This window comes from Rhinoderma darwinii, chromosome 1 (genome assembly GCF_050947455.1).
Source record: "Rhinoderma darwinii isolate aRhiDar2 chromosome 1, aRhiDar2.hap1, whole genome shotgun sequence".
NCBI classification, from domain to species: Eukaryota; Metazoa; Chordata; class Amphibia; order Anura; family Rhinodermatidae; genus Rhinoderma; species Rhinoderma darwinii.
In genome coordinates this window covers 430,217,215-430,241,457 of record NC_134687.1, presented here as the reverse complement: position 1 = coordinate 430,241,457, position 24,243 = coordinate 430,217,215, and the positions used below count along the sequence as shown (strand labels likewise).

The following is a 24,243-nucleotide window of genomic DNA, read 5'->3' as shown; positions in this document are numbered from 1 at the left end:
TCAGGTTGAGATCTGGTGATTGACTTGGCTTTGCAGAATATTCCACTTCTTTGCCTTAACCTCCTGAGTTGCGTTCACAGTATGTTTTGGGTCATTGTCCATCTGTACTGTGAAGTGACGTCCAATCAACCTTGCTGCATTTGGTTGAATCTGGGCAGAAAGTAAATCCCTGAACACTTCAGAATTCATCCGGCTGCTTCTGTCTTCAGTCACATCATCAATAAACAATAGTGACCCAGTGCCTTTGGCAGCCATGCATGCCCATGCCATCACACTGCCTCCACCATGTTTTACAGAGGATGTGGTCTGCTTTGGATCATGAGCTGTTCCAAGCCTTCTCCTTCCTTCCTCCCATCATTCTGGTACAGGTTGATCTTAGTTTCATGCTGTTCCAGAACTGGGCTGGCTTCTTTACATGTTGTTTGGTAAAGTCTAATCTGGCCTTTCTATTTATGCGGCTGATTAATGGTTTGCACCTTGTGGTGAACCCTCTGTATTTGCTCTCATGAAGTCTTCTCTTTATGGTAGACTTAGATACTGATACACCTACTTCCAGGAGAGTGTTCTTCACTTGGGTAGATGTTGTGAAGGGGTTTTTCGTCACCATGGAAAGGATTCTGCAATCATCCATCACTGTTGCCTTCCGTGGACGTCCAGGCCTTTTGGAGTTCACAAGATCACCTGTGCACTCCTTTTTTTTTTTTTTTTTTTCCAAGAATGTACCAAACTGTGGATCTGGCCACTCGTAACATTTGTGCTATCTTTCTGATGGATTTCTTTTTTTTTTTTTTTTCAGCCTAACGATGGTCTGTTTCACTTGCATTGAGAGCTCCTTTGACCTCATGTTGTGGGTTCACAGCAACAGCTTCCAAATGCAAATGCCACACCTGGAATAACTCTATACCTGCTACCTGCTTAATTGATGATGGATTAATGAGGGAATAGCCCATGCAGCCCATTAAATAGCTTTTGAGATGATTGTCCAATTACCTTTGGTCTCTTGAAAAAGAGGCAGCTACATATTAAAGAGCTGTAATTCCTAAACCCTTCCTCAAATTGGGATGTGCACTTTAAGCCCATATTGATTTTGTAACTGTATATTCAATATGTTTTGGTAAAACGCTAAAATGTCAAAACTTGTGTCACTGTCCAAATAATTCTGGACCTAACTGTATTTGATGGGATGAATAGCGCTGCATGCAAAATTACGGAAAACTGCACCGGACTCCGGAGTACCCCATTGTAAGTTGACAAATCCGGCACTTCGCTTAAGTGTGGCACTTTCAAAACCGCATGTTTAAAATCTACTTGTTCTTGTAACTCAGGCACAGTAAAAATGTTTTCCAAGATTCATCGGAATCTGGGAAAATTCCTCTAATACTCATGGCTGATTTCTTTTCAACTAAAATATCTAGCTTTAGAACAAGAATTACATTTTAATTGCACTGACTTTAGTAAGTTCTTTTTTCTGTCCGTTGTGCACATGTCATTGAATTGATCTTTTGTTGGCCACTCTTTCGGTAGTAAAACCATTGAACTCATATTGATTTATATATATCAGTGGGCCACCACCATCCTGGACATTGAACGGTCATTTCCAGTCTTCATACGAAAAGCTTTTCGCTCTGGAGAGATGGTTACAGTTGGGAAGAATTTAGATGGGACTCCTGATCGACGATGGTGTTTCAGGTAATGTGTTCAACATTATGAATATGCCATATCTTTCATTTATTCAGTCCAATGACCTGTAATAAAAATACTAAATTTCTCCACTATTGCATCTCTTATCTGAAAAAATAAAAAGATCCTTTTAAAAACGTATTTGTACATTCGGAATTTAAAGTTCAAGCTTTCTTTAGTTAAGGGTAGTTGACTTTACATTTGTCACCGAATGTGTTGCTAACTTAACATACCATCTAGTTAATAAAGCTGGCCGTACACATTAGACAAAAGTTGTCTGAACCTGCCAATTAAGGTGAAAGTGACCAACTATCTAATGTGTATGGGGCTGATTGTCAAGATCGGAAAAACGAGTGCGCTTGGGAGCCACCTGGCTCTCCACTGACGGCAGATGTCGAAATCCAACATGCTCGATCCTTTGTCACGGGAGATAAGCTGCTGTCTGAGATGCCTGGCAGTGGCTTTTTCCCCTCTCCCATTAAAAAAATCGCGTAGTAGTTTATGGGGTAGTCGCGAGGAATAGCTAACGGACAATCGAGCGTTTGGCCGACATCTAAAGCGTAACTGTAGTGAATATTCAGCTACTACAATTACAACAGCATCCATTGTGTGTTCTTATAATACTTCAGGCAAATAAAGGTTGTTCTTTATATAATGAAAAGTTAGGAAGTTTTAGAATATTCTTTGTTTCAGTTCCTCACAGGTTATCAGGATCTCGGTTTGCAACCATTCAATAGGAACCTTCATTGGAAAAAAAATCAGTCCTTATGTAATGTACACACAAGTGCACGGCTCGTTACAAGACATAGCTCTGATAACTGTATTGTAAATGTCAAAAATGTAAAAGTAAACAGTGAAAGCTCCTTTTGAATGACCGCTAGCAGGGATCTTGAAAACCACAAACAATTGATGAAGAAAGTGTATTGGGAAAACTGTATAGATTTTCACTATACAAAAAAAATAACCTTTATTTTTTCTGAGACGGGAATATTCGTTTAAACCCCATCCCTAATCCCTATTATCCCCCAGAACGGCAACATTTTGACGAACTGCACATTTGTAATTTTGGCAGTGAAGACTGTCCTACTGAAATCTGTAAAAGATGTCTGAGTCATCAGTTAAATTATATTTTTTTACAATTTTTTTTATTCTGAGATTGGGATTACCTTGACACTAGTTGATTAGAAAACTCTGACACTGATCAGTCAACACATGGAATGACCAATTATAATCAGACAATGAACAGACTAATCTAATTCAGTTTATGTCCATCAAGTTCTACCAGGAAGAAAGGTCATTCAATAAATGTAGTAAAATAGAGGTAAAAAAAATATTATAATTCTGCAAGTTCTTCTAAAATAGGAGCAGAAAAATTAAAGCCCTTTCACCCTCTTTCAGAAGTCCAAGAATATAAAAATTCTGATTCTCTAAGCTACACTTTAATTTAGATGCAAAGTATATGATATATACGTAGTTGCAGTAAACAGAACATCTATTAGACTTCCAGAATAGTTTACTTACTAGATTATGCAGGCACCAATCCACAAGCACAGCATCGGCTCCTTGATTATAAAGCAATTTACAAGCAATTTTAGTACAAAAGGGACTACCGGTAAATAATTTGTTTCTCATTTGAGATCACCACGCTGTATGTGATTAAACTCTGCATAGCACACCCAGAAGGCACAGGGTCTTCACTTTCCAAAGGAAGAGAACTGCAAATTGGTGGGTGGGATGGAAAATTCACTTACTTTCAATGCATTTCAGTTTGTGTAATTTTTATAAATCCTGTATGTAAATGGGTATGTTAGTTTTCAAATTAAACGTCTGGATTTTAGTGCTCCTACTAGACCACGTGCCTGCCTTTTTAGAGTGGCTCTTGGCATTTACATACTTGCCTAGAAAGTGGTTAGGCCAGATAAGTTCCCAAGGGCATCACTCATGATCATTAGAGTGGAGGTTGTGGTGGGTCCTCATTTGCATATTAATAAAGTCTCCTGCTATACCACAAGGCACAGCATGAATTAACAGATGGTATTTAAATCTTCTGGTAAATATGAGAGACAGGCAGTGACTGGCAATTATGACAGTATTTAATGGAATATCTGTTATTGATTCATAATTAGACCTCATTACACCCTTGTCTATTTTGTGCTCATTTCTGCATGGAATGAAAAGGTTGTCTTGGTTCATCCGGCAGTTAAACCAAAACCCAACTTTAAATGTGAGAGGTATTTAGTGCTACGGCATTAACATTAATTTTAACCCTTTAAAGGGATTCTGTCACCAGAATGTCCTTATTAAACTAGTAACATGGTACTGTAGACTAACCTGTTTCTAGCGTTTATTTTCATTTTCTGCTTACTGTCTCCATTGTAGAGAGATCCGTTTTATTAAGTTTATGCTAATGAGTATTTAGGTGCAATGAGGACGTTACCATTGCACCTAAATGCTCTTACTTTGCTCCCCAGTTCAACCCCCCCCCCTCACTCCCTTCTTACAGTGATTGACAGGGGCCAGGCAGCGTAATCGGCGCAAACATGCCTGGCCCCGTAACGCGCGTGTGTCCCTGCTCTTCACTCGGCACATTCACAGTATGATCTTTCTGCTCTACGTTCTAATCTGCACTACTGCGCATGTGCAGCATCTCTGCTCTTTATTCGGCGCATGCGTAGTACTGCCGATCAGAACGTTGAGCAGAAATATCGTACTGCGCATGCGCCGAATGAAGAGCAGGGACGTGCTCGTGTTAGACAGTCCGGGGCCACGCATGAATGTGTTGATTACACTGCCTGGCCCCTGTCAATCACTGTAAGAGGGGAGGGAGGAGGGTTGAACTGGGGAGCGACGTAAGAGCATTTCGGTGCAATGGTAACATGCTCATTGCACCTAAATGCTCATTAGCATAAAGTTAATAAAACCTATTTCTCTACAACCGAGTCAGTAAGCAGAAAATGAACATTAGAAACGGGTTAGTCTCATCTACAATACCCTGGTACTAGTTTAACTCAGACATTCTGGTGACAGACTCCCTTTAAGGTCCAGGCCAAAAACGTTCATTTAAACTTTATTTTTTTAATGATTGTTTGCTCCCTGGTGCCATATACTGCAATATTTATGTATTGCAGTGTATGGTATTTTTAACAGGCTCACAATAAGGGATTAGTAGAAGATCTAACATGGCAGGCTTGAGGGCCTCCAGTAGGCCCCTAGGCTGCCATAACATCCATAGACACCCAGTCACAGCTGATGGGGTGACAGAGGGGGTTAGTGACTTAGATGCTGTGGCCGCTATTGACCGCGGCATCTAAGTGGTTAAACGACCGGGATCTGATTTTATTTTATTGTTTTTATATCCTGACCATTGGAATACATAATATTGTTAATATAACGTTAAATGAAGGTAAATTAAAAGTAACAAAATTAAACCCAGTGTAACATTAAAATACACAATTGGGTCTGTCGTGTTTCTATGTCAGAGGCAGAGAAGGGCCTGTGTGTAGCATGTGATCACTACTGTCAAAACTGCCTACCCAGTTGCGCCTTACTAATAACTAGGGTGTGCGACATCGGAGTCCGCCGTAAATTTTGAGAAGTACTGGACTAGATGGATCGAAATAAAGTAAAATTGAGTGTCCTGGGTGAGTCCAATGACAAGAACCATGTAAGGGGGCTGTATTTTCAGTCTCTACTAGCCCTGTATATTTCTTGCCAAAACCTTTTTAGGCTATGTTCACACGGGAAACCGCGTCGCAAAACTCGGCAAGAACGGCCCGAAAATGCCTCCTATTGATTTCAATGGGAGGCGTCGGCGTCTTTTTCCCGCGAGCAGTAAAACTGCCTCGCGCGAAAAAGAAGCGACATGCCCTATCTTCGGGCGCTTCCGCCTCTGAACTCCCATTGACTTCAATGGGAGGCAGATAAAGCGTATTTCGCGCTGTTTTATGCCCGCGGCGCTCAATGGCCGCGGGCGAAAAACGGCGCGAAAAACTCAGCGAAAATCGGCGTGCAGGGAGAGGAATATCTGCCTCAAACTTCCAAACGGAATTTTGAGGCAGATATTCCTCCTGCAAAATATCCCGTGTGAACATAGCCTTAATTTCCTAACAGGGAACATAAAAAAATGATTGTGTTTAATATTTCCTGAAATGGTCATAACATACCAGTGTTAATATAATAGAAATAAGGTTAAACAGAGAGAAAGATGAGGGGGCATTGCTTGTGCATAGTGTTAAATCAAAGTTAAGATAATGCACTAGGTTTCCCTATAGTGCTATGTAAACCCATGGAGCACATTGTGATAAACTTGGCTTCACTGCAAATGACCAACTCCGCTCTGCTACATCTTTATGAATAGCATTATTTGCTGTTTGCAGTCCCATCAACTAGAATACCAGAATAGTGTTACAGTACATCAAACATCTTAGAATAAAATATCAAGACATAAGCATGTAGCACGTTTTACTGGCATGTGTAAGTAAACTAATTCATGAAGACCTGTAGTAATGAAATGTTTAATGTACAGTTCAGGATAATATACATCATATGCTTGTGAATGTAGTAGAAATAGTTCTTCTTCATTGCTAAAAAGAACTGCCACAACAAAACGGTGACCACATCTCATATTTTCTGATGTTGCGGCCTTCATGACATAGAGTTGTATTTATTTTAGGGTGGATGAAGTGAATTGGTCCCATTGGAATCAGAATCTTGGCATTATTAATGAAGACCCCGGGAAGAATGATACTTATCAATATTACGGTTTTTCACAAACCGTGGGGCGTCTACGGAGAGGTAGGCCTGACTTTTTTTTAATAATATATATTTGGTAGACTTATTATATTCTATATAAGGATAGAGATTTTGACAACTTTTCTTCCCCCCTCCCCCCACCCACTTCAAGCCTGTGAGGTCATCGCTTTATTAGCGGACTGTGACTTCAGTATGCTTAATGGATTAGTTCTATTGCTAATAGCATGTTTGGATTCTAAGAGTAAATGATCCATCAAACATTCCACTGACAATAGTGCAGCTTGTCTCAAAAATGAGCAGACTATTAATGCATATACAGTGTTTAATGGATGAGCCCTTCCGCATCCAAATAGAGTTCATGGCAATGGCTTCATCTGGGGTTACCATTTAAATATTGTGTATATAGTGCTCCTTTTATCCAATGTTGTTGTAGTTTAATATTTAGGTTAATACTCTTTTGACATTGCTAGTTTTCCATGTAAATCGAGCAGGTTATATTAGAGGGACCACCATAACTGGGCTTAAAGACTACAAGTTCTCAGCAGTTGAAGGGAAGTTTAAAATGTCAAAATAATCTTCTGACATGTCATAGGTACATATGAGACCGTGACATTGGGGAAGTCTGTGATCTCAGACCACCACTGATATCCAGAATGAAAGGGCTCTATAGACTGATTAAACCCCTTTTAAGACTTCTCAGATATTTCTGTTACTAAGAATGGGATGCGGGGGCGTGGCTTAGCGGCATATGTGAGAGGACGCAGGAACCGGAGCTCCCGCTGCCGATATCCTAGAAATCATCCTGAGACTCCACTATACTAACGCGGACATACCTGAGGTGATAGGGGAAAAGGTGGTGATCCTGCAGGCACGATTTTGGATCCGAAGGAGGCTGTTATGACCCGGTCCAGGAAGTCTAAGGCGGCAGAGGACGGTGAGCTGGGGCTGCAAGATGGCGTCGACATGTGCTCGTATACAGAGAGCAGGGATGTGAGAGGGGCGGCGGCATCCAGGCTGGAGCGCTTCGCCAGGAAGACCCCTATGAAACCTGAGGCAGATGGAGGAAGGTTGGATGGAGGGAAGGAACAGGCTGGCCGTTCAGGCTCGAGATATGAGCCGCTGCGAGCACAGATGGAGTCAGAGGAGGAGGAGGAAAATGGAGGAGACGCTCCAAGTGATTCAGGAGGAGGAACGCAGAGCTTGGACAAGCAGGGCCCCACACTGGCAGATGTTTTTTCGGCGGTAAGCCTGAGTAATACTACGCTCTCTAAACTTACTTGTCAGGTGGGGGGAATCAAAGAGGATCTGTCTATTATACGCCATGACTTACAGAAGGTGTCAGAGCGCACAACAGCGGTGGAGGGCCGAGTCAGTAACTTAGAAGATGGCATGCTGCCCATGAGACGGGATGTAAATGCGGTGGCGGAGGATGTAAAGTACCTCTTATCTAAAGCTGATGATTTGGAGAATCGTTTAAGACGAAACAATGTGAGGATGGTGGGAATTCCTGAAAAAGTGGAAGGGTCCAATCCGGATTCCTTTTTTGAAAAATGGCTATTGGAGGTTTTTGGAAAAGATTCGCTGAACCCATTATTTGCAGTGGAAAGAGCTCATAGAGTACCCACGCGTCCTGGCCCACCTGGGCGGCCACCGCGACCTGTTCTGGTAAAGCTGCTCCATTATAAAGATAGAGATATAATTCTTCGACAGGCCCGGGAAAGGCAAGATATTCGGGTGAACGGTGTGAAGGTGTCATTTTATCCGGATTTTTCTGCAGAAGTCCAGAAGCGGAGGATGCAATTTCTGGACATAAAAAGGCGGCTGAGGAACCATCGGGTTCAGTATTCTATGTTGTATCCTGCAAAGCTTCGGGTGGCGGCATTGGGATCCGTGCAATTCTTTGAAAATCCAAAAGATGCACTCAGATGGCTGGACAATCATGAAGATCGCTTACGGCAGGATCGAGAGGAGGCGGCGGCGTGATCAACAGGCGGAGGATTAAAGAGGGGACTCTGCTCTGCAAGGAGGAAGATGAGTTACATGAGGGCATAAGGCCTTGTTGTTATGCATTTATATGTTGATATAAGGTTGGGTTACAGTCCATATATCATTGATGGTTGGAGAAGAAGAAAGTGCTGTCAGTTCAAAGGCAGAATGGGATGTTGGAGTTATAAAAATACTAATTGTTTATTGAGGAGGAGGTAGCGGGAGGTTCTTGGTTCTGAAGGATAAAATTGTAGGGAAACAGAATGTGTCTCTACAAAGTGAGCGGGAAGCTGTGGGGTCATAGCGGTGAAGGTTTCTTCGCTAGCCCGGGCCCTCTTAGGAGGGTATGTTTATGGAAAGTTGGGGGGGGTTAGGGTGGGGGGAGGGGAGAGGTTTTGGAGGGAAAGGGAGGTTGAAACACAGTACTCTCTGATGGTCACTGGAGGTAACAGGAATAGCCACTGTCAAAAGCAAGAAGTGTTCAGATGGGGGGTAGGGTAAATTTGTTGTCCTGGAATGTGAGAGGTATGGGGGAGATAGCTAAAAGGCGAGCTATATTTGATTATATGAAAGGGCAGTCTGCTGGAGTGATGGGCTTACAGGAAACCCATCTTACTGCTGATACAGTGCACCAGGTGCACAGGGTGTGGATACAACACAGCTTCCATTCTTTCCATTCTACATACTCAAGGGGGGTTAGCCTCCTAGTTCATAGAGATGTGCCATTTAGCTGTTTAGACTCCTTTAAGGATAGGGAAGGTAGATATGTCGGGGTGCATTGTAAATTGTTTAATTGGGAATGTATAATTGTGGTGATGTATGTACCTCCCCCGTACTCTGTGGTCCCAATAAGAGAGGTGTTGGAGAAACTGGCTGGATGGCCTATGATACCGACCATATTGATGGGAGATTTTAACAACATAATGGATAAGGGGTGGGATAAATTTCCAAACGGGGGGGGGGGGGGGGGGAGAGATATTTGTCTAACGAGGTTTGGTAAATACATGACGGAAGTTGGGCTCACGGATATTTGGCGGGTAAAGTGGCCTTCTACTACGCAATACTCGTGTGTCTCATCTACATATGGATCACTGTCCCGAATAGATCTAATGTTTAATAATGGAATGGGGATGGAATGTGTGGAGGGGGTGGAATATTTGCCGCGATCACTGCCTGATCACTCTCCAATGTTGTTAAAGCTCCAAACAGGTTTACAGACGGGGGGGCTGAGAATGCACTGGAGGCTCAACCCATTTTGGATACGCTTGGTGGGGGAGGAGACCATAACTATGAGCCTGAGAGAATATTTCGAATTTAATAAGGGTACGGTTCCTACGGATATTCTATGGGATGCTATGAAGTCGAATATAAGGGGGGTGTATATAAGGGAGATCACACACATAAAAACCAAGACAAGGCAAGTGGGTCAACATTTGACAGACCGGGTGACAATAACAGAGGTGAGCCACGTTACCAATAACACTGCGGAAACCTTAGCCCAATGGAAGGCTGCTCAAAAATTGCTTAGGGAACATCAGATGGAGCAGGCAGCTAATAAAAGATTGTTTTTGCAACAAAAATACTACGAAGAGGGTGAAATGACGGGCAGATTGTTAGCAAATATTGCACGGCCGGCGCGGGAGAGTGCGTTCATCCATCAGCTACAGACAACAAGTGGGACTCTGGTTGGAGAAACAGGGGATATATTAGGTGTGTTGACATCATTTTATAAGGAACTATATTGCACTAAGGTGGGCTATTCGGAGGATCTTCTGTCAGAATATCTGGCAGAAATGACATGGGTTACTTTGGGGGAGGAAGAGAGGGAGGGGTTGGAGGAGTTAATTACTTTAGAGGAAATACAGGAGGCGGTGAGCACTATGGCGAATGAAAAGGCTCCAGGGATAGATGGTATACCCACTGAATTGTATAAAACATATGGAGAGACGGTTTTGCCGGAGCTACTGGAGGTGTTCCAGGATAGTTTTGCCAGAGGGCGTTTACCGCAGACAATGTATGAAGCTGCTATAGTGGTAATTCCTAAAGAGGGGAAAGATCGGACGCAACCTGATTCTTACAGACCGATATCTCTGTTGACCGCAGACATAAATTTTTTAGCTAAAGTACTAGCTAATAGGTTGTCGCGAGTAGTGACTAAAATCGTAGGGATGGATCAGTCGGGATTTATGCCAGCTCGTTCTACAGCAGTTAACTTATGTAGGCTTTTTTTAAATTTACAGACAGATGATCCGGATGAGCGGGGGAGAGCAGTGCTGTCGTTGGACGCCACTAAGGCGTTTGATAGTGTGGAATGGGGGTACTTGTGGGCTGTATTGGAACGGATCGGTTTTGGACGGAATTTTATAAAGTGGGTACAATTATTGTATAAGGAACCGGTGGCTCGGGTTAGAGCAAATGGAAGGATGTCGGACTCTTTTAGGTTGGAGAGGGGGACGCGACAGGGATGCCCACTTTCTCCGTTGCTGTTTGCACTGGCAATTGAACCCCTAGCAAATATGGTAAGACAACATCCGGGGATAGAAGGGTTTCGTTGTGGAGAGCTGGAAGAGCGAATAGCACTATACGCGGACGATATACTGCTGTTCCTGGGGGAGATAGATCATTCATTGCCAGTGATAATGACGATATTGGAGAGGTTCGGCAGATTTTCAGGGTTAAAAATTAATTGGAGCAAGTCGGTGTTGCTACCACTCCAGCCAGTAGTTACGCCATTGATAGTTGGAGGAATTGAAGTACCGTGTGTACGGAAGTTTAAATATCTGGGAATTACGGTATCAGCAAGGGTGCAGGAATTTGTTGAGTTGAACGTGATACCATTAGTGAATAAATTAACAGATAGGACTAAAGTATGGCTTGGGTTGCCGCTGTCAGCAATGGGACGGGCAAATCTCATAAAAATGATTCTGATGCCCCAGGTACTCTATATTATACACAATGCCCCAGTTGGGTTGCCTAAATACTGGTTCAGGAGAATACATAATTTGTTTAGGGACTTGGTGTGGAAAAGGGGGATCCCCAGGATTAAAATGGAAAAGTTACAATTACCAGTAGAGCAGGGGGGGTTAGCTATTCCAAATGCGTGGATATATTATCTAGCAGCCCAAATACAACACTTCAAAGGATGGAAGAATAGGGAGGAGTGGAACTCTAGTGGGAAACTGGTGTACTACTTGGGAAAGAGAACGGATTTATTAGAGGCCATGGAGTCACATAAATTACGGAGGGAGGCGAGAGGGAAACCGACTCTGTTATTACTACATAAAGTTTGGTGGGAAAGTAAAAAGATATTGGGGGTTACAGGATGTTCCAACTATATGCCTCTATGGGATAATCCATATCTATGGGAATTTAATATTTTGGAAGGATTTCAGGATTGGGAACAAGCAGGAATCAGATATGTACACCAGTTATACGAGGGAGGGACTCTCAAGCTTTTTGCACAACTTCAGGAAGAGTTTGGACTCTCACATCAGCGGTTCTACCAATATCTCCAGCTAAGGCATGCGACGCAGGCACAAGAGAGGATGGTGGACTTGAGCTGCTCCACTATGGGAGGGATGGAAAGGGTGCTGGGGGCACAAGACACTAAAGGGATTATTTCGGTGCTATATAGTATGCTACTCGCCAAATTCCTAGGAGACCCACTGGTAGAGACTAGACGTAAATGGGAAGAGGATGTAGGGACTATAGCGGATGAAGAATGGGAGGAAATACTCGGATCGCCCAAAATAGTCTCTATTAGTGTAGCGCACAGGAGGTCACAACTCTTTCTATTACATAGGGTATATAGGACACCTAAGGTGTTGTGGCAAATGCGAATTAGAACAACAAAGGAGTGTCCCAGGTGTATGTTTGATGGGGCGGACATAAAACATATGTTTTGGAGCTGTCCGATGCTAAATGTATATTGGAAAGCAGTTAAAGGAATGGTATCTAGAGTATATGGTAGAGATTTTCCACTGGAACCTAAGATCTTTATATTGGGATGTATGGGGGAGGAAGGAGGAGATGGAGTGGAATTACTGGCTATTAAAAAGGTTCTGTATCACGCTAGGAAATTAATTGCAAAATATTGGCTGCAGGCGGATCCCCCGGAGGTGGCTGAATTAGTTGGATATGTTAACCACACGGTATCACTGGAACACCGAATATATCTGAAAAGAGGGGCGATTCATAAGTATGATAAGCAATGGAGTAAATGGGTTAACAATTATAGTAATGTGACACATTAGATGAGATTTGAAGGAGGGCTGATGTATCTATCTGATCAAGATATGACGGGATCACTGGTTGGAATACAGAACGGATGGAAAGGGTGGAGGAGACTGGCGAGTCAGGAGACAGAGGAGGTACTGTGAGGGGGGGGGGGAGTTCGGTTGAAAGGGGTAGGGATGGGGATGTATGTGAAGGTGCAATTAAAGATGATGGGAATGCAAAGTGTAATGTAATTGCAGGAATTTTGTATCAAGAACAAGATGAAATACTGTTACTGTGTTTTTTTTTTTTCTTCTGTTGGAAGATTTCTTTGTACTTTACCAGAAATGTAAAAAATGTATAATACATGTTGTATTCTCAATAAAAACTTGTCTGATTTAAAAAAAGAATGGGATGCGACATTCTGAATACATTGCCATTGATTTGAATGGTCTATTACTGAGAATGCTGTTAGATTTCCAGTAACACAAATTTCTGAGCAGTGTCCAAGGGGTTTCAGTGCTCTTTTATTCTGGATATCGGGGTCGTCCAAAAACAGACTTCACCAATTTTTATCTTCTCATATTTATCTTCTCATAATGCTGCATGCGCAGTAGTGCAAATTACGACGACAAACATATTGTTTATACTGCGCATGCGCCGACTAAGATGTAGGAAAGCGAGCGCGTTCACTATGGGGCCAGGCATGAACTCGCCATGTAAATCACAGGAAGCGGGGAGGGAGGGGGGGTTGAATAGGGCAATGATGCGCTATTATTTTGGTGCAACGGACACGCCCTTGTTGCACCGAAATGCTAATTTGCATAAACATAAGTGTTTTTAATGCAAAGCCGGCACCCAGGGGAACAAGGAAAACACATTTCAAATCCGGTTCGCATGAACTATATTCGCATACTGCTAGTTCAAAACGGAAGTTCTGGTGACAGACTCCCTTTAAAAGGGAATTTGCCTCCGGAGTGCAGGGCCGTGCAGCAGCTTGCCTTATATTCCCTAGTAGTTACAGATGGAAGAGTAGAGATTTTAAGAGCACGTATTTAAAGGGGTCACTGTCCATATATGGACAATGATGTCGGCAGCATTACTGGACGTTGATAGTGACGTGGCCAGAAGTGCTGTAGTCCCCTGGCAGAGCATCAGCTGATGCTCTGCTCGGAAACTCCAGCGATAGGAAACCCCTGAATTGACCAAATATGGACGTCTGGAGCAGTGCTGGAGTCCCGAGCAAAGCGCTAGCTGATGCTCTGCTCAGGACTCCAGCGATAGGCAATGTGACTACCCATTGCGGTCATGTTCACGAACAGCACATGAAGCAAGAGCTCAGTCACGTGGGGCCGTGTCGGAGCGTCATCATTATTAGAAGAGCTCCAGGGCTTCCGGGAACAATCCACGAGATTTGAACTGCACCATTTAGTACAGAATTTTAAATTAAAGTATATTAGTGAGTTACTTCGTTTCACAGAAATATATTATTGTAATGGAATTTTTGGATCCCGGATAACCCCTTTAACAGGTTCCCGACCGCTGGCCGTAAATATACGGCCAGCGGTCAGGGTCTCTAAAGTCCGGCGTATAGTATATATACGGCCGCACTTCAGAGACTGTGCACGCGCGATCGCGTGCACACAGCTCTATGCCCTGGCTGTTGCTAACAGCCATGGGCACTGGGCAGAATGTCAGGGGTCAATCTTTTGGCCCCTGAACATGTGATCGCTGTGACAACCAATCACAGCGATCACATGCATTTCTGCATAGAAAACAGTGTGCACGCGATCGCGTGCACACAGCCCTGTGCCCTCGCTGTTACCAACAGCTCTGGGCACTGGGCAGAGTATCAGGGACCAATCTGATGGTCCCTGATCATGTGGTCGCTGTGAAAACCTATCACAGCGACCACATTTGTTTTATTTTGACTTTTCTGGCAGTAAATCTCCTGCCTCTTTTCTTCTCCTCAAACATTGTTTCAGTTTGAGGAGAAGAAGAGACTCGGGAGAATTGCTGCCAGAAGATTACAGTGAAAAAAAATACAGTTACACTAAAACATTCTCTGTATAGATAGATTTCTATCTATCTATACAATCTATCTATCCATCTATCTTTTTTTCTATCTATCTACCTTTCTTTCTTTTATTCTATTAGAATAGGCAGGTAGGGAGTATATAATTATATATATATCCACATATATATAATATATATAGCAATAGCGGTTTATTTTTTTGTTAGCGGTAGTGTAGATATATATAGCAGTTAGTTTGTGTGTTTTATAAAAAAAAAAAAAAAAAAAAAAATTTGTTTAGTTAGTGTTAGTGTTAGTTACGTTATGGCGAGGAAGTTGTTTAGCGCCGAGGAGGCATACGCCATGCTGTGGTCTGAGTCGGAGACCGCATCAGAGATGGCGTCCGAGATGGAACCTGTTTTGGGCAGTGACGATGACAGCGTCACTTCAGGTTCATCTTCAGGGGACGTTGTCCCTGATGCAGTTGAAACTGCAGAACTTGAAAGCTCAGGGCCAAGTAGCGCTGTAGCACGGGACAGCCTGGTCCCTCCAGTCCAGGCTCTTGTATGGGCACCTGCCCCATCTTTTGGGCCTAGAATCCACGGATTTACGGCCACTCCTGGCATAACCGTGGACAATACAAATTTTGTCCAAATGGATTACTTCCATTTATTTATAACGGACGACATCCTAAATCAGATTGTCCACGAAACAAATTTATATGCCACGCAATATATAAGGCAGAAACCTTCATCCACCCATGCCAGAGATTGGACGCCCACCAATTTGCAGGAATTAAAAATTTTTTTGGGGCTCACCCTAAATATGGGTATTGTCAAAAAGCCCTCCATTAGGTCTTACTGGTCAACAAGACCCGCCCAAGCCACCCCAGTATATTCTGCAGTAATGCCCAGGTCTCGTTATGAGACAATAATGAGGTTCCTCCACTTCAATGACAACGCACAGGCCCCCCCAAGTACCGATGCAAACCGGGATCGGTTGTTCAAAATAAGACCGCTAATAAATTCCCTGAACAATTTATTTCTGCAACTCTACACCCCTGAGCAGAATGTAAGTGTGGACGAATCCCTCCTCAACTTTCATGGCAGACTTAGCTTTCGCCAATATCTACCTTCAAAAAGGGCAAGATATGGCGTTAAGCTCTACAAATTGTGTGAAAGCGGGTCAGGATATACCACCGCCTTCAGGATTTATGAAGGGCGGGACCGCACAATAAATGTTCCTGGATGCCCCCCTGATCTTTCCACCAGCAGTAAGATTGTGTGGGAGATAATGCAGCCTCTGCTTCACAAAGGGTACCACCTGTACTGTGATAATTTTTATTCCAGTGTGCCCCTGTTTAGGCATTTGCATGCTGCAAGGACTGGGGCATGTGGTACCATGCGCAAAAACAGAATTGGTTTTCCACAGCAATTAGTGGGGAAGCGCATGGTAAAGGGGGACTCCTGTGCTTATGCATCTGAAGAATTGCTGGCGGTCAAGTTCAGGGATCGCAAAGATGTGTATGTGCTAAGCACGATTCATACCGCAGGAACAGTGGCAGTGAGGGAAAGAGGGGCAACATCGGACAAGCACAAACCAGTGAGCGTGTCCGAATATAACAAGTACATGGGGGGGGTGGATTTAAGCGACCAGGTTTTACAGCCCTATTTAGTAAAACGCAAAACTAAAACCTGGTACAAAAAAGTGGCCATTCATCTGTTACAGGTGGCCATCCACAACTCATTTGTGCTCTATAAAAAAAACAGAGGCAGAGACACATACCTGGATTTCCAGGAGAAAATTATTGAAGGCCTCATTTTTGATGTTCAGGACACCCGAGAATGCCCCCAGTCTGAGGATGTCACGCGACTGACTGAAAGACACTTCATCAGTCGGATTCCCCCAACAGCAACCAGAAGCAACGCCCAGAAAAAGTGCCGCGTCTGCAGAAAAGACGGGCACCGCAAAGATTCCCGATATTTCTGTCCCTCATGTCCCTCACAACCAGGCCTGTGCATTGAGCCATGTTTTAAAAAATACCCCACTGTTCTGCATTATTAGATTTTAGTTAATTTGTTGAAAATATATTTGCCCTACATTACGTTTTTATTTTTCCCCTGATTTTACTCCAAGGGTGGGGGGGTGGAATGGGTGGGGGGTGGATGTCATGTTTGATGTTTTCTAAAGTTCATCTGCTGGAGAGCTCCATTTGCATTAACCTGAAATTTCTTATTTTAGAAAACCCCAAAAAATAAATTCCCATTATACCCCTAGATGAATATTTTGGGATTTCTGCTTCAAGAGCAGATATTTTGGAAGTGTTATAGAAACTCTGTTGAGTTTTGTAAAACCAGCTTTGAAAAAAAGCGATTTGTGAAATAATCTTCTTCTATCCTCCGCCCTCCTACATCTCTGTGATAAATAAGGCCACATATTTGGTATCCCCGTGCACGGGAGAAGTGGCAGAATGTGAACGGAGATTGATTTTGACCGTGGTCTATACCGTGTGTGAAAAATGCTGGTATAAACTGACGCATTTGCTAAAAAATTGCTAATTTTATTTTGATCCATCTTATTCAAGAAACTTTCAGAAGAAAACTGGACTGTCTAAAAATATGATAAACCCCTTGAAGGAAACCTTGTGGGGTCTACTTGTGTGAATGAAGTCGTTTATGGGGTGTTTCTAATGTTTCAGCAGCATTAGGCCCCCCAGAAAACAGTATGCGGCTCTAAAATCAAATGCAGAATTCCTGGACCGAAAAGCCTCCTTTTATGCCAAGCCCTGGCACATGCCCGCACAGCGAATAAGGCACACATATTTGGTATCCCCATGCACGGGAGAAGTGGAAGAACGTGAAAGGAGATGAATTTTGGCCGTGGTCTATACCGTGTGTGAAAAATACTAGCCTAAACTGACGCATTTGCTAAAAAAGTGCTGATTTTATTTTGTTCCATCTTATTCAAGAAACTTTCAGAAGAAAACTGGACTTGCTAAAAATATGATAAACCCCTTGAAGGAAACCTTGTGGGGTCTACTTGTGTGAATGAAGTCATTTATGGGGTGTTTCTAATGTTTCAGCAGCATTAGGCCCCCCAGAAAACAGTATGCGGCTATAAAATCAAATGCAAAATTCCTGGACCGAAAAGGCCAAAAAGCCTCCTTTTATGCCAAGCCCTGGCACATGCCCGCACAGTGAATAAGGCACACATATTTGGTATCCCCATGCACGGGAGAAGTGGAAGAACGTGAAAGGAGATGAATTTTGGCCGTGGTCTATACCGTGTGTGAAAAATACTAGCCTAAACTGACGCATTTGCTAAAAAAGTGCTGATTTTATTTTGTTCCATCTTATTCAAGAAACTTTCAGAAGAAAACTGGACTTGCTAAAAATATGATAAACCCCTTGAAGGAAACCTTGTGGGGTCTACTTGTGTGAATGAAGTCATTTATGGGGTGTTTCTAATGTTTCAGCAGCATTAGGCCCCCCAGAAAACAGTATGCGGCTATAAAATCAAATGCAAAATTCCTGGACCGAAAAGGCCAAAAAGCCTCCTTTTATGCCAAGCCCTGGCACATGCCCGCACAGTGAATAAGGCACACATATTTGGTATCCCCATGCACGGGAGAAGTGGAAGAACGTGAAAGGAGATGAATTTTGGCCGTGGTCTATACCGTGTGTGAAAAATACTAGCCTAAACTGACGCATTTGCTAAAAAAGTGCTGATTTTATTTTGTTCCATCTTATTCAAGAAACTTTCAGAAGAAAACTGGACTTGCTAAAAATATGATAATCCCCTTGAAGGAAACCTTGTGGGGTCTACTTGTGTGAATGAAGTCATTTATGGGGTGTTTCTAATGTTTCAGCAGCATTAGGCCCCCCAGAAAACAGTATACGGCTCTAAAATCAAATGCAAAATTCCTGGACCGAAAAGGCCAAAAAGCCTCCTTTTATGCCAAGCCCTGGCACATGCCCGCACAGTGAATAAGGCTCACATATTTGGTATCCCCATGCACGGGAGAAGTGGAAGAATGTGAAAGGAGATGAATTTTGGCCGTGGTTCATACCGTGTGTGAAAAATGCTAGCATAAACCGACGCAATTGTTAAATTCTTGCATTTTTTTCCAATTTTGCCCACTTTAGTGAAAAAAAAAAAAATGATATATACTGACAAATGCCACTAAAACAAAGCCCTATCTGTCCTTTAAAAAGAGTGTAAAATTCAAAGATGAACTTTATTCACCTGCTGAGTTATAGTCATGTAAAGAAGCGCATAGCAAAATTGTGAAATTTGCTCTGGTCATTTAGCTGTAAAACAGCCTAGTCCTTAACCGGTTAAGTTTGGCCGGGAGTACTCCTAAGAGGAATGGTGATTGCAGTTATAGTGGGGAATTAACAAAATAAGATTTCTTATTTGAACGTACCATGTAATCTGTGTTCCCACAATGCACTGCTTTACAAACATTACCAACAGAATCCTGAATTCTGCATTAGACCTAATCAGAAAAAGTTTTGCAAAGTTACTCAACATTGTATTTAAAGTTTAACTGTGAAATGTTTGTGGCTTCTGTAGTGTATGTATGTGTGATATTCATTGATTCTTATATAACCCTATGTGTCTGTCTTGATGCTTTCCAGATCGCTGGTCGGTGGTGGTACCTCGAGTGGTAGAACTAAACAAAGCACCCCATAATCCTGATGATGTTGTGGTTCCACTGGAACATATGCAACATGTACATCCAAATGACCAAAAACATGGGTATCCACACAACTCCAAGAAAGATGAAACCCATATTTAATCCGCCACAGCCTTCCGACTCCCTTTGTGCCTATAGACACTTATAACATATTGGAAACAGAGGTCCATCTCCATCTGTGCTGCTATTCAGTGCCTGGAACTTTGCACTTTTGCACAAATGTTTATTTTATATATGGGCAACTGCCAGGGGCTGGATCCGAACTTTAAGTCAATATTTTATTTAATTTTTAATATTTTTCTTTTCCATCTTAAAGATTTTTTTAATGTTACAGTTTTTCACTATATGCCTTTTAAGAGGAGTCAAGACTTTAACAGGATAGTTTTTGTTCTATGATAGGAGATTCTATACATATCTACGTATTGTAATCGTTTTTAGCTACCTTTTTTTATGTACATTTCATGCTTTAAAATATGTATTATATTACAGTGAGTATTATACACCGCATTCCAAATAATTATGCAAATGTTATTTTTCGCTGATTTTCCTAAATAGTCGATGCAAATGACAGTCAGTGTAATCTTCAAGCCATCAACCGTTGGAGTATAATGTGAATTTTATTGAACAAATCTCCTAATGATAACTGCATTTTGAGTTTTTAACTTCTAAAAAAAAAATCTCTGTTTCAAATTATTATGCACAACAGAGATCAAACCATTTTAAAGGTTGTAAAGAGAACTAAAATGGTAATTTGTTGAATTTGCAGCATCAGGAGGTCATATTTACAGAAATCAAAAGGTCTTTCAATAAAAAAACAACTAAACAGGCCAAGTTACATGTTAACATAGGACCCCTTCTTTGAGATCACCTTCACAATTCTTGCATCCATTGAATTTGTGAGTATTTGGACAGTTTCTGCTTGAATATCTTTGCAGGATGTCAGAATAACCTCCCAGAGCTTCTGTTTTGATGTGAACTGCCTCCCACCCTCATAGATATTTTGCTTGAGGATGCTCCAAAGGTTCTCAATAGGGTTGAGGTCAGGGGAACATGGGGGCCCACACCATGAGTTTCTCTCCTTTTATGCCCATAGCAGCCAATGACACAGAGGTATTCTTTGCAGCATGAGATGGTGCATTGTCATGCATGAAGATAATTTTGCTACGGAAGGCACGGTTCTTCTTTTTGTACGAGGGCAGAAAGTGGTCAGTCATAAACTCTACGTACTTTGCAGAGGTCATTTTCACACCGTCAGGGACCCTAAAGGGGCCTACCAGCTCTCTCCCCATGATTCCAGCCCAAAACATGACTCCGGCACCTCCTTGCTGACGTCGCAGCCTTTTTGGGACATGGCCATTCACCAACCATCCACTACTCCATCCATCTGGACCATCCAGGGTTGCACGGCACTCCATCTGGAGGATCCTACACCTTGAGGTTTGCGGGACTCCAGAGGCACCAGCGGCTTCAAATATCTGTTTGCTGCTTTGCAATGGCATTTTAGCAGCTGCTCTCCTAATTCTATTAATTTGTCTGGCAGAAACCTTCCTCATTATGCCTTTATCTGAACGAACCCGTCTGTGCTCTGAATCAGCCACAAATCTTTTCACAGTACGATGATCACGCCTAAGTTTTTTTGAAATATCCAATGTTTTCATACCTTGTCCAAGGTATTGCACTATTTCACGCTTTTCGGCAACAGAGAGATCCTTTTTCTTTCCCATATTGCTTGAAACTTGTGGCCCGCTTAATAATGTGGAACGTCCTTCTAACTAATTATCACAGGTGTCTGAGATTGATTACAATGATCCAAAGAGCCCTAAGACACAATACCATCCATGAGTTTCATTGAAAAACTAATAATTAAATGTTTATGACACTTAAATCCAATGTGCATAATAATTTGGAACACGGTGTACATCATTTCATATCATTCGCCAATACTCTTGGAGTCTTAGTATTTTTTAATACTTCTAATACACTCCTAAGGTTTGAATGAATGAATGAAGCCTTCTGTGGCATTAAAGTCTTCCAACTATTTACAGGATTTTGATCATAAATGTTATTTTTAGAATATTTTACTTTTTTACCCTTTGTGGAAAATGTAAAATGTACCATCTGTATCATATCTTATTTCTTCTATTAAGAGCACCGATGGCCTGGTCTTGGCTGTTTTGTAGGTTTCACAGTTCCATTGCTTCTTCCCCTCTGTTAGTTACTTTCTATGTTCAGTTGATATACTGTCCCTACTGACCTGAATTAGTCATCTATACATATACAGTATACAGATTTGGGTGGTATAGTACTGATTTTTTTTTCCGGGTTTGTTCCACCTAAATCAAGACTAGTTGTTTAAACTACTTTTTTTTACTTTAGCCAATCCTAGAATAGCTGAGGTGAAGAAATAGACCGACCACCAGCAACTCGCTAAGTTTCAAGCATTTGGATGTGACATCTATTGAAGCAGTTCAAATCTGAAGGCAAAAGCATGAAGCTCAGTGTTTTGTTTGCTACTTTGCACAAGTGCAGGAAAGGCTCATGGTCAGGGGCGGCCTTAGGATAGATGGCGCCCTGTGCGAAATGATCTTTCGGCGCCCCACCCCATCATTAAAAAAAAAGAAAAAAAAAGCCCCATAAAAAAAATATAATGCCCCTTTAGTGCCCCCATACAGTATAATAATAATATTTAATAATATATTACAACCCCTTCAAGGACACAGTATTTTGTCCTCTAATTGTGCCCACTGTATTATACCCCCTGTAGTACCCCTACACAGTATAATGTCCGCTTAGTGGCCCCCACACAGTATAGTGCCCCCTGTTGATTTTGCCACACAGTTTCGCTGTAGACAGAGCCATAATCCCCCCCCCATCTCCACCTTGTAGATCGTGCCATACAGTCCCCCATCTCCCCCTTGTAGACAGTGCCCCCTGGTTGGTGGCGCCACACAGCCCCCCTGGTTGGTGGCGCCACACAGCCCCCCTAGTTGGTGGCGCCACACAGCCCCCCCTGGTTGGTGGCGCCACACAGCCCCCTTGTAGGTGGCGCCACACAGCCCACAGCCCCCTTGTAGGTGGCGCCACACAGCCCCCTTGTAGGTTGCGCCACACAGCCCACAGCCCCCTTGTAGGTGGCGCCACACAGCCCACAGCCCCCTTGTAGGTGGCGCCACACAGCCCACAGCCCCCTTGTAGATAGCAACCACCCCCTTGTGTGCCCGGGGATTCCGCTCCTTGATGTCTCTGTCCATATATGGACAGTGACATCAGGAGAAACTCCTGCAGCGGAATCCCCGTCCACAGCGTTGCCGATGCTGTGACCGGGGATTCCACTCCAGGAGAAGCTCCTGTCATTTGTGTCTATTTATGGACAATGACGTCATTGGCTTCTCCTTAAAGGGAATGTGTTGCCAGCAAAACATGTTTTTTTTTTTTTTGATTAAACATTTAGTGTGTAGGTGATTAAACGTTGTTCAAATTTTTTTTATTTTTTTCACGAGTCAGGAAATATTATAAATTAGATTCTAATTTATAATATTTCCCATTGCTGGTCACTAGATGGAGCTATTCCCAAAATTGCAGCATTGCATGTGATAAAGCAACCACATTGCTTTTTGCTGCAAAATTGTGAAAAAAGCACTCGCTCTAGTGAGCTCTGAGAATCCCCCCCTCCTTTATCCTGGCTAGTGCCGGGTTAAACGAAGGGATTGAACGGTCTAACCTCCTACACTGTGTGTCTCCATTTTTTGAGCTAACACACAGTGTAGTAGGTTTACATACAGTAGTAAACACACACAAACACGAACATACATAGAAATCTCTTACCTGCTCCTGCTGCCGCGGCTCCCTCCGGCCCGTCCGCTCCGTCTGCTGCCGCTGGTCCAAGTGCACAAGTCCGGAAGCCGCGACCGGAAGTAGTAATCTTACTGTCCGGCCGCGACTTCCGGTCCACAGGAAAATGGCGCCGGACGGCGCGCATTTCAAATTGGACTGTGTGGGAGCGGCGCATGCGCAGTTCCCACACAGACGGCGTACACAGAAGTGGATGGGACGGGACCCGTTCGCAGTCCATATGGGACTGTGGCTACCGTATTCCATGTCTGTATGTGTCGTTAATCGACACATACAGAAATGGAAAAAAAAATGGCAGCCCCCATAGGGAAGAAAAAGTGAAAAAATAGAAAAAAGTAACACACAAACACACAAATAAATAAAAACGTTGTTAATAAAACACTAACATTAAACTGACATGAATTTTTTTTTTGTGGTGACACTGTTCCTTTAAGTGGAATACCCGGTCACTGCGTCTGCAATGCTGTGGACGGGGATTCCACTGCAGGAGTTTCCCCTGATGTCACTGTCCATATATGGACAGAGACATCAAGGAGCGCTCCTTCAGGGAGCTACAGTGGCGCTAGTAGATAGCAAAGCAGGGAGATACCTCCCTGCTCTGCTATAATGCCGTCGCCACCGCTGTAGCAGCCGCAGCGGCTGCTAGCGGCGTCACCACCCTAATGGCCGCTATGGCTGCTACAGCGGTAGCGATGGCACTAAATGAAGAAGTGCCTGGGCGGAAAGGCGACTGCTGAGTCGCTGGGCCCGGGCGCTTCTGAAAGAAGCAGGGGAAGGGAGCCAGCGTAGCGCACCCTTCCACCTGCTGGAGTGATGCGCCCTGAGCGAAGGCACAGCTCGCACACCCCTAAGGCCGGCCCTGCTCATGGTAATAGGTAATACCTATTTGGGATTTTAGAACGTTGGAGTGTACGCACGGGTGACATTTATCAAAACTGATGCAAAGAAAAAGTGGAATAGTTAATCATGGCAACTAATCGGATTGCTGCTTTTTTCCCCAAAAGCTTTATTGGTTGCTATGGACAACAACTATGCTTTTTCCTTT

At 43.0% G+C, this 24,243-nt stretch overlaps 1 protein-coding gene across 1 annotated transcript in view; it reads left to right on the top strand.

The window, feature by feature from the left end:
- TRPV4 (transient receptor potential cation channel subfamily V member 4) overlaps window positions 1-19,733 on the top strand; it is a 72,936-nt gene extending 53,203 nt beyond the window's left edge. Inside the window, exons 13-15 of the mRNA XM_075853682.1 lie at window positions 1,562-1,689; window positions 6,353-6,474; window positions 19,288-19,733. Of these exons, the coding sequence (XP_075709797.1) occupies window positions 1,562-1,689; window positions 6,353-6,474; window positions 19,288-19,448 (411 nt within the window). The 3' untranslated portion in view covers window positions 19,449-19,733. The remainder of the gene's footprint in view (window positions 1-1,561; window positions 1,690-6,352; window positions 6,475-19,287) is intronic.
- Window positions 19,734-24,243: the final 4,510 nt, after the last annotated feature.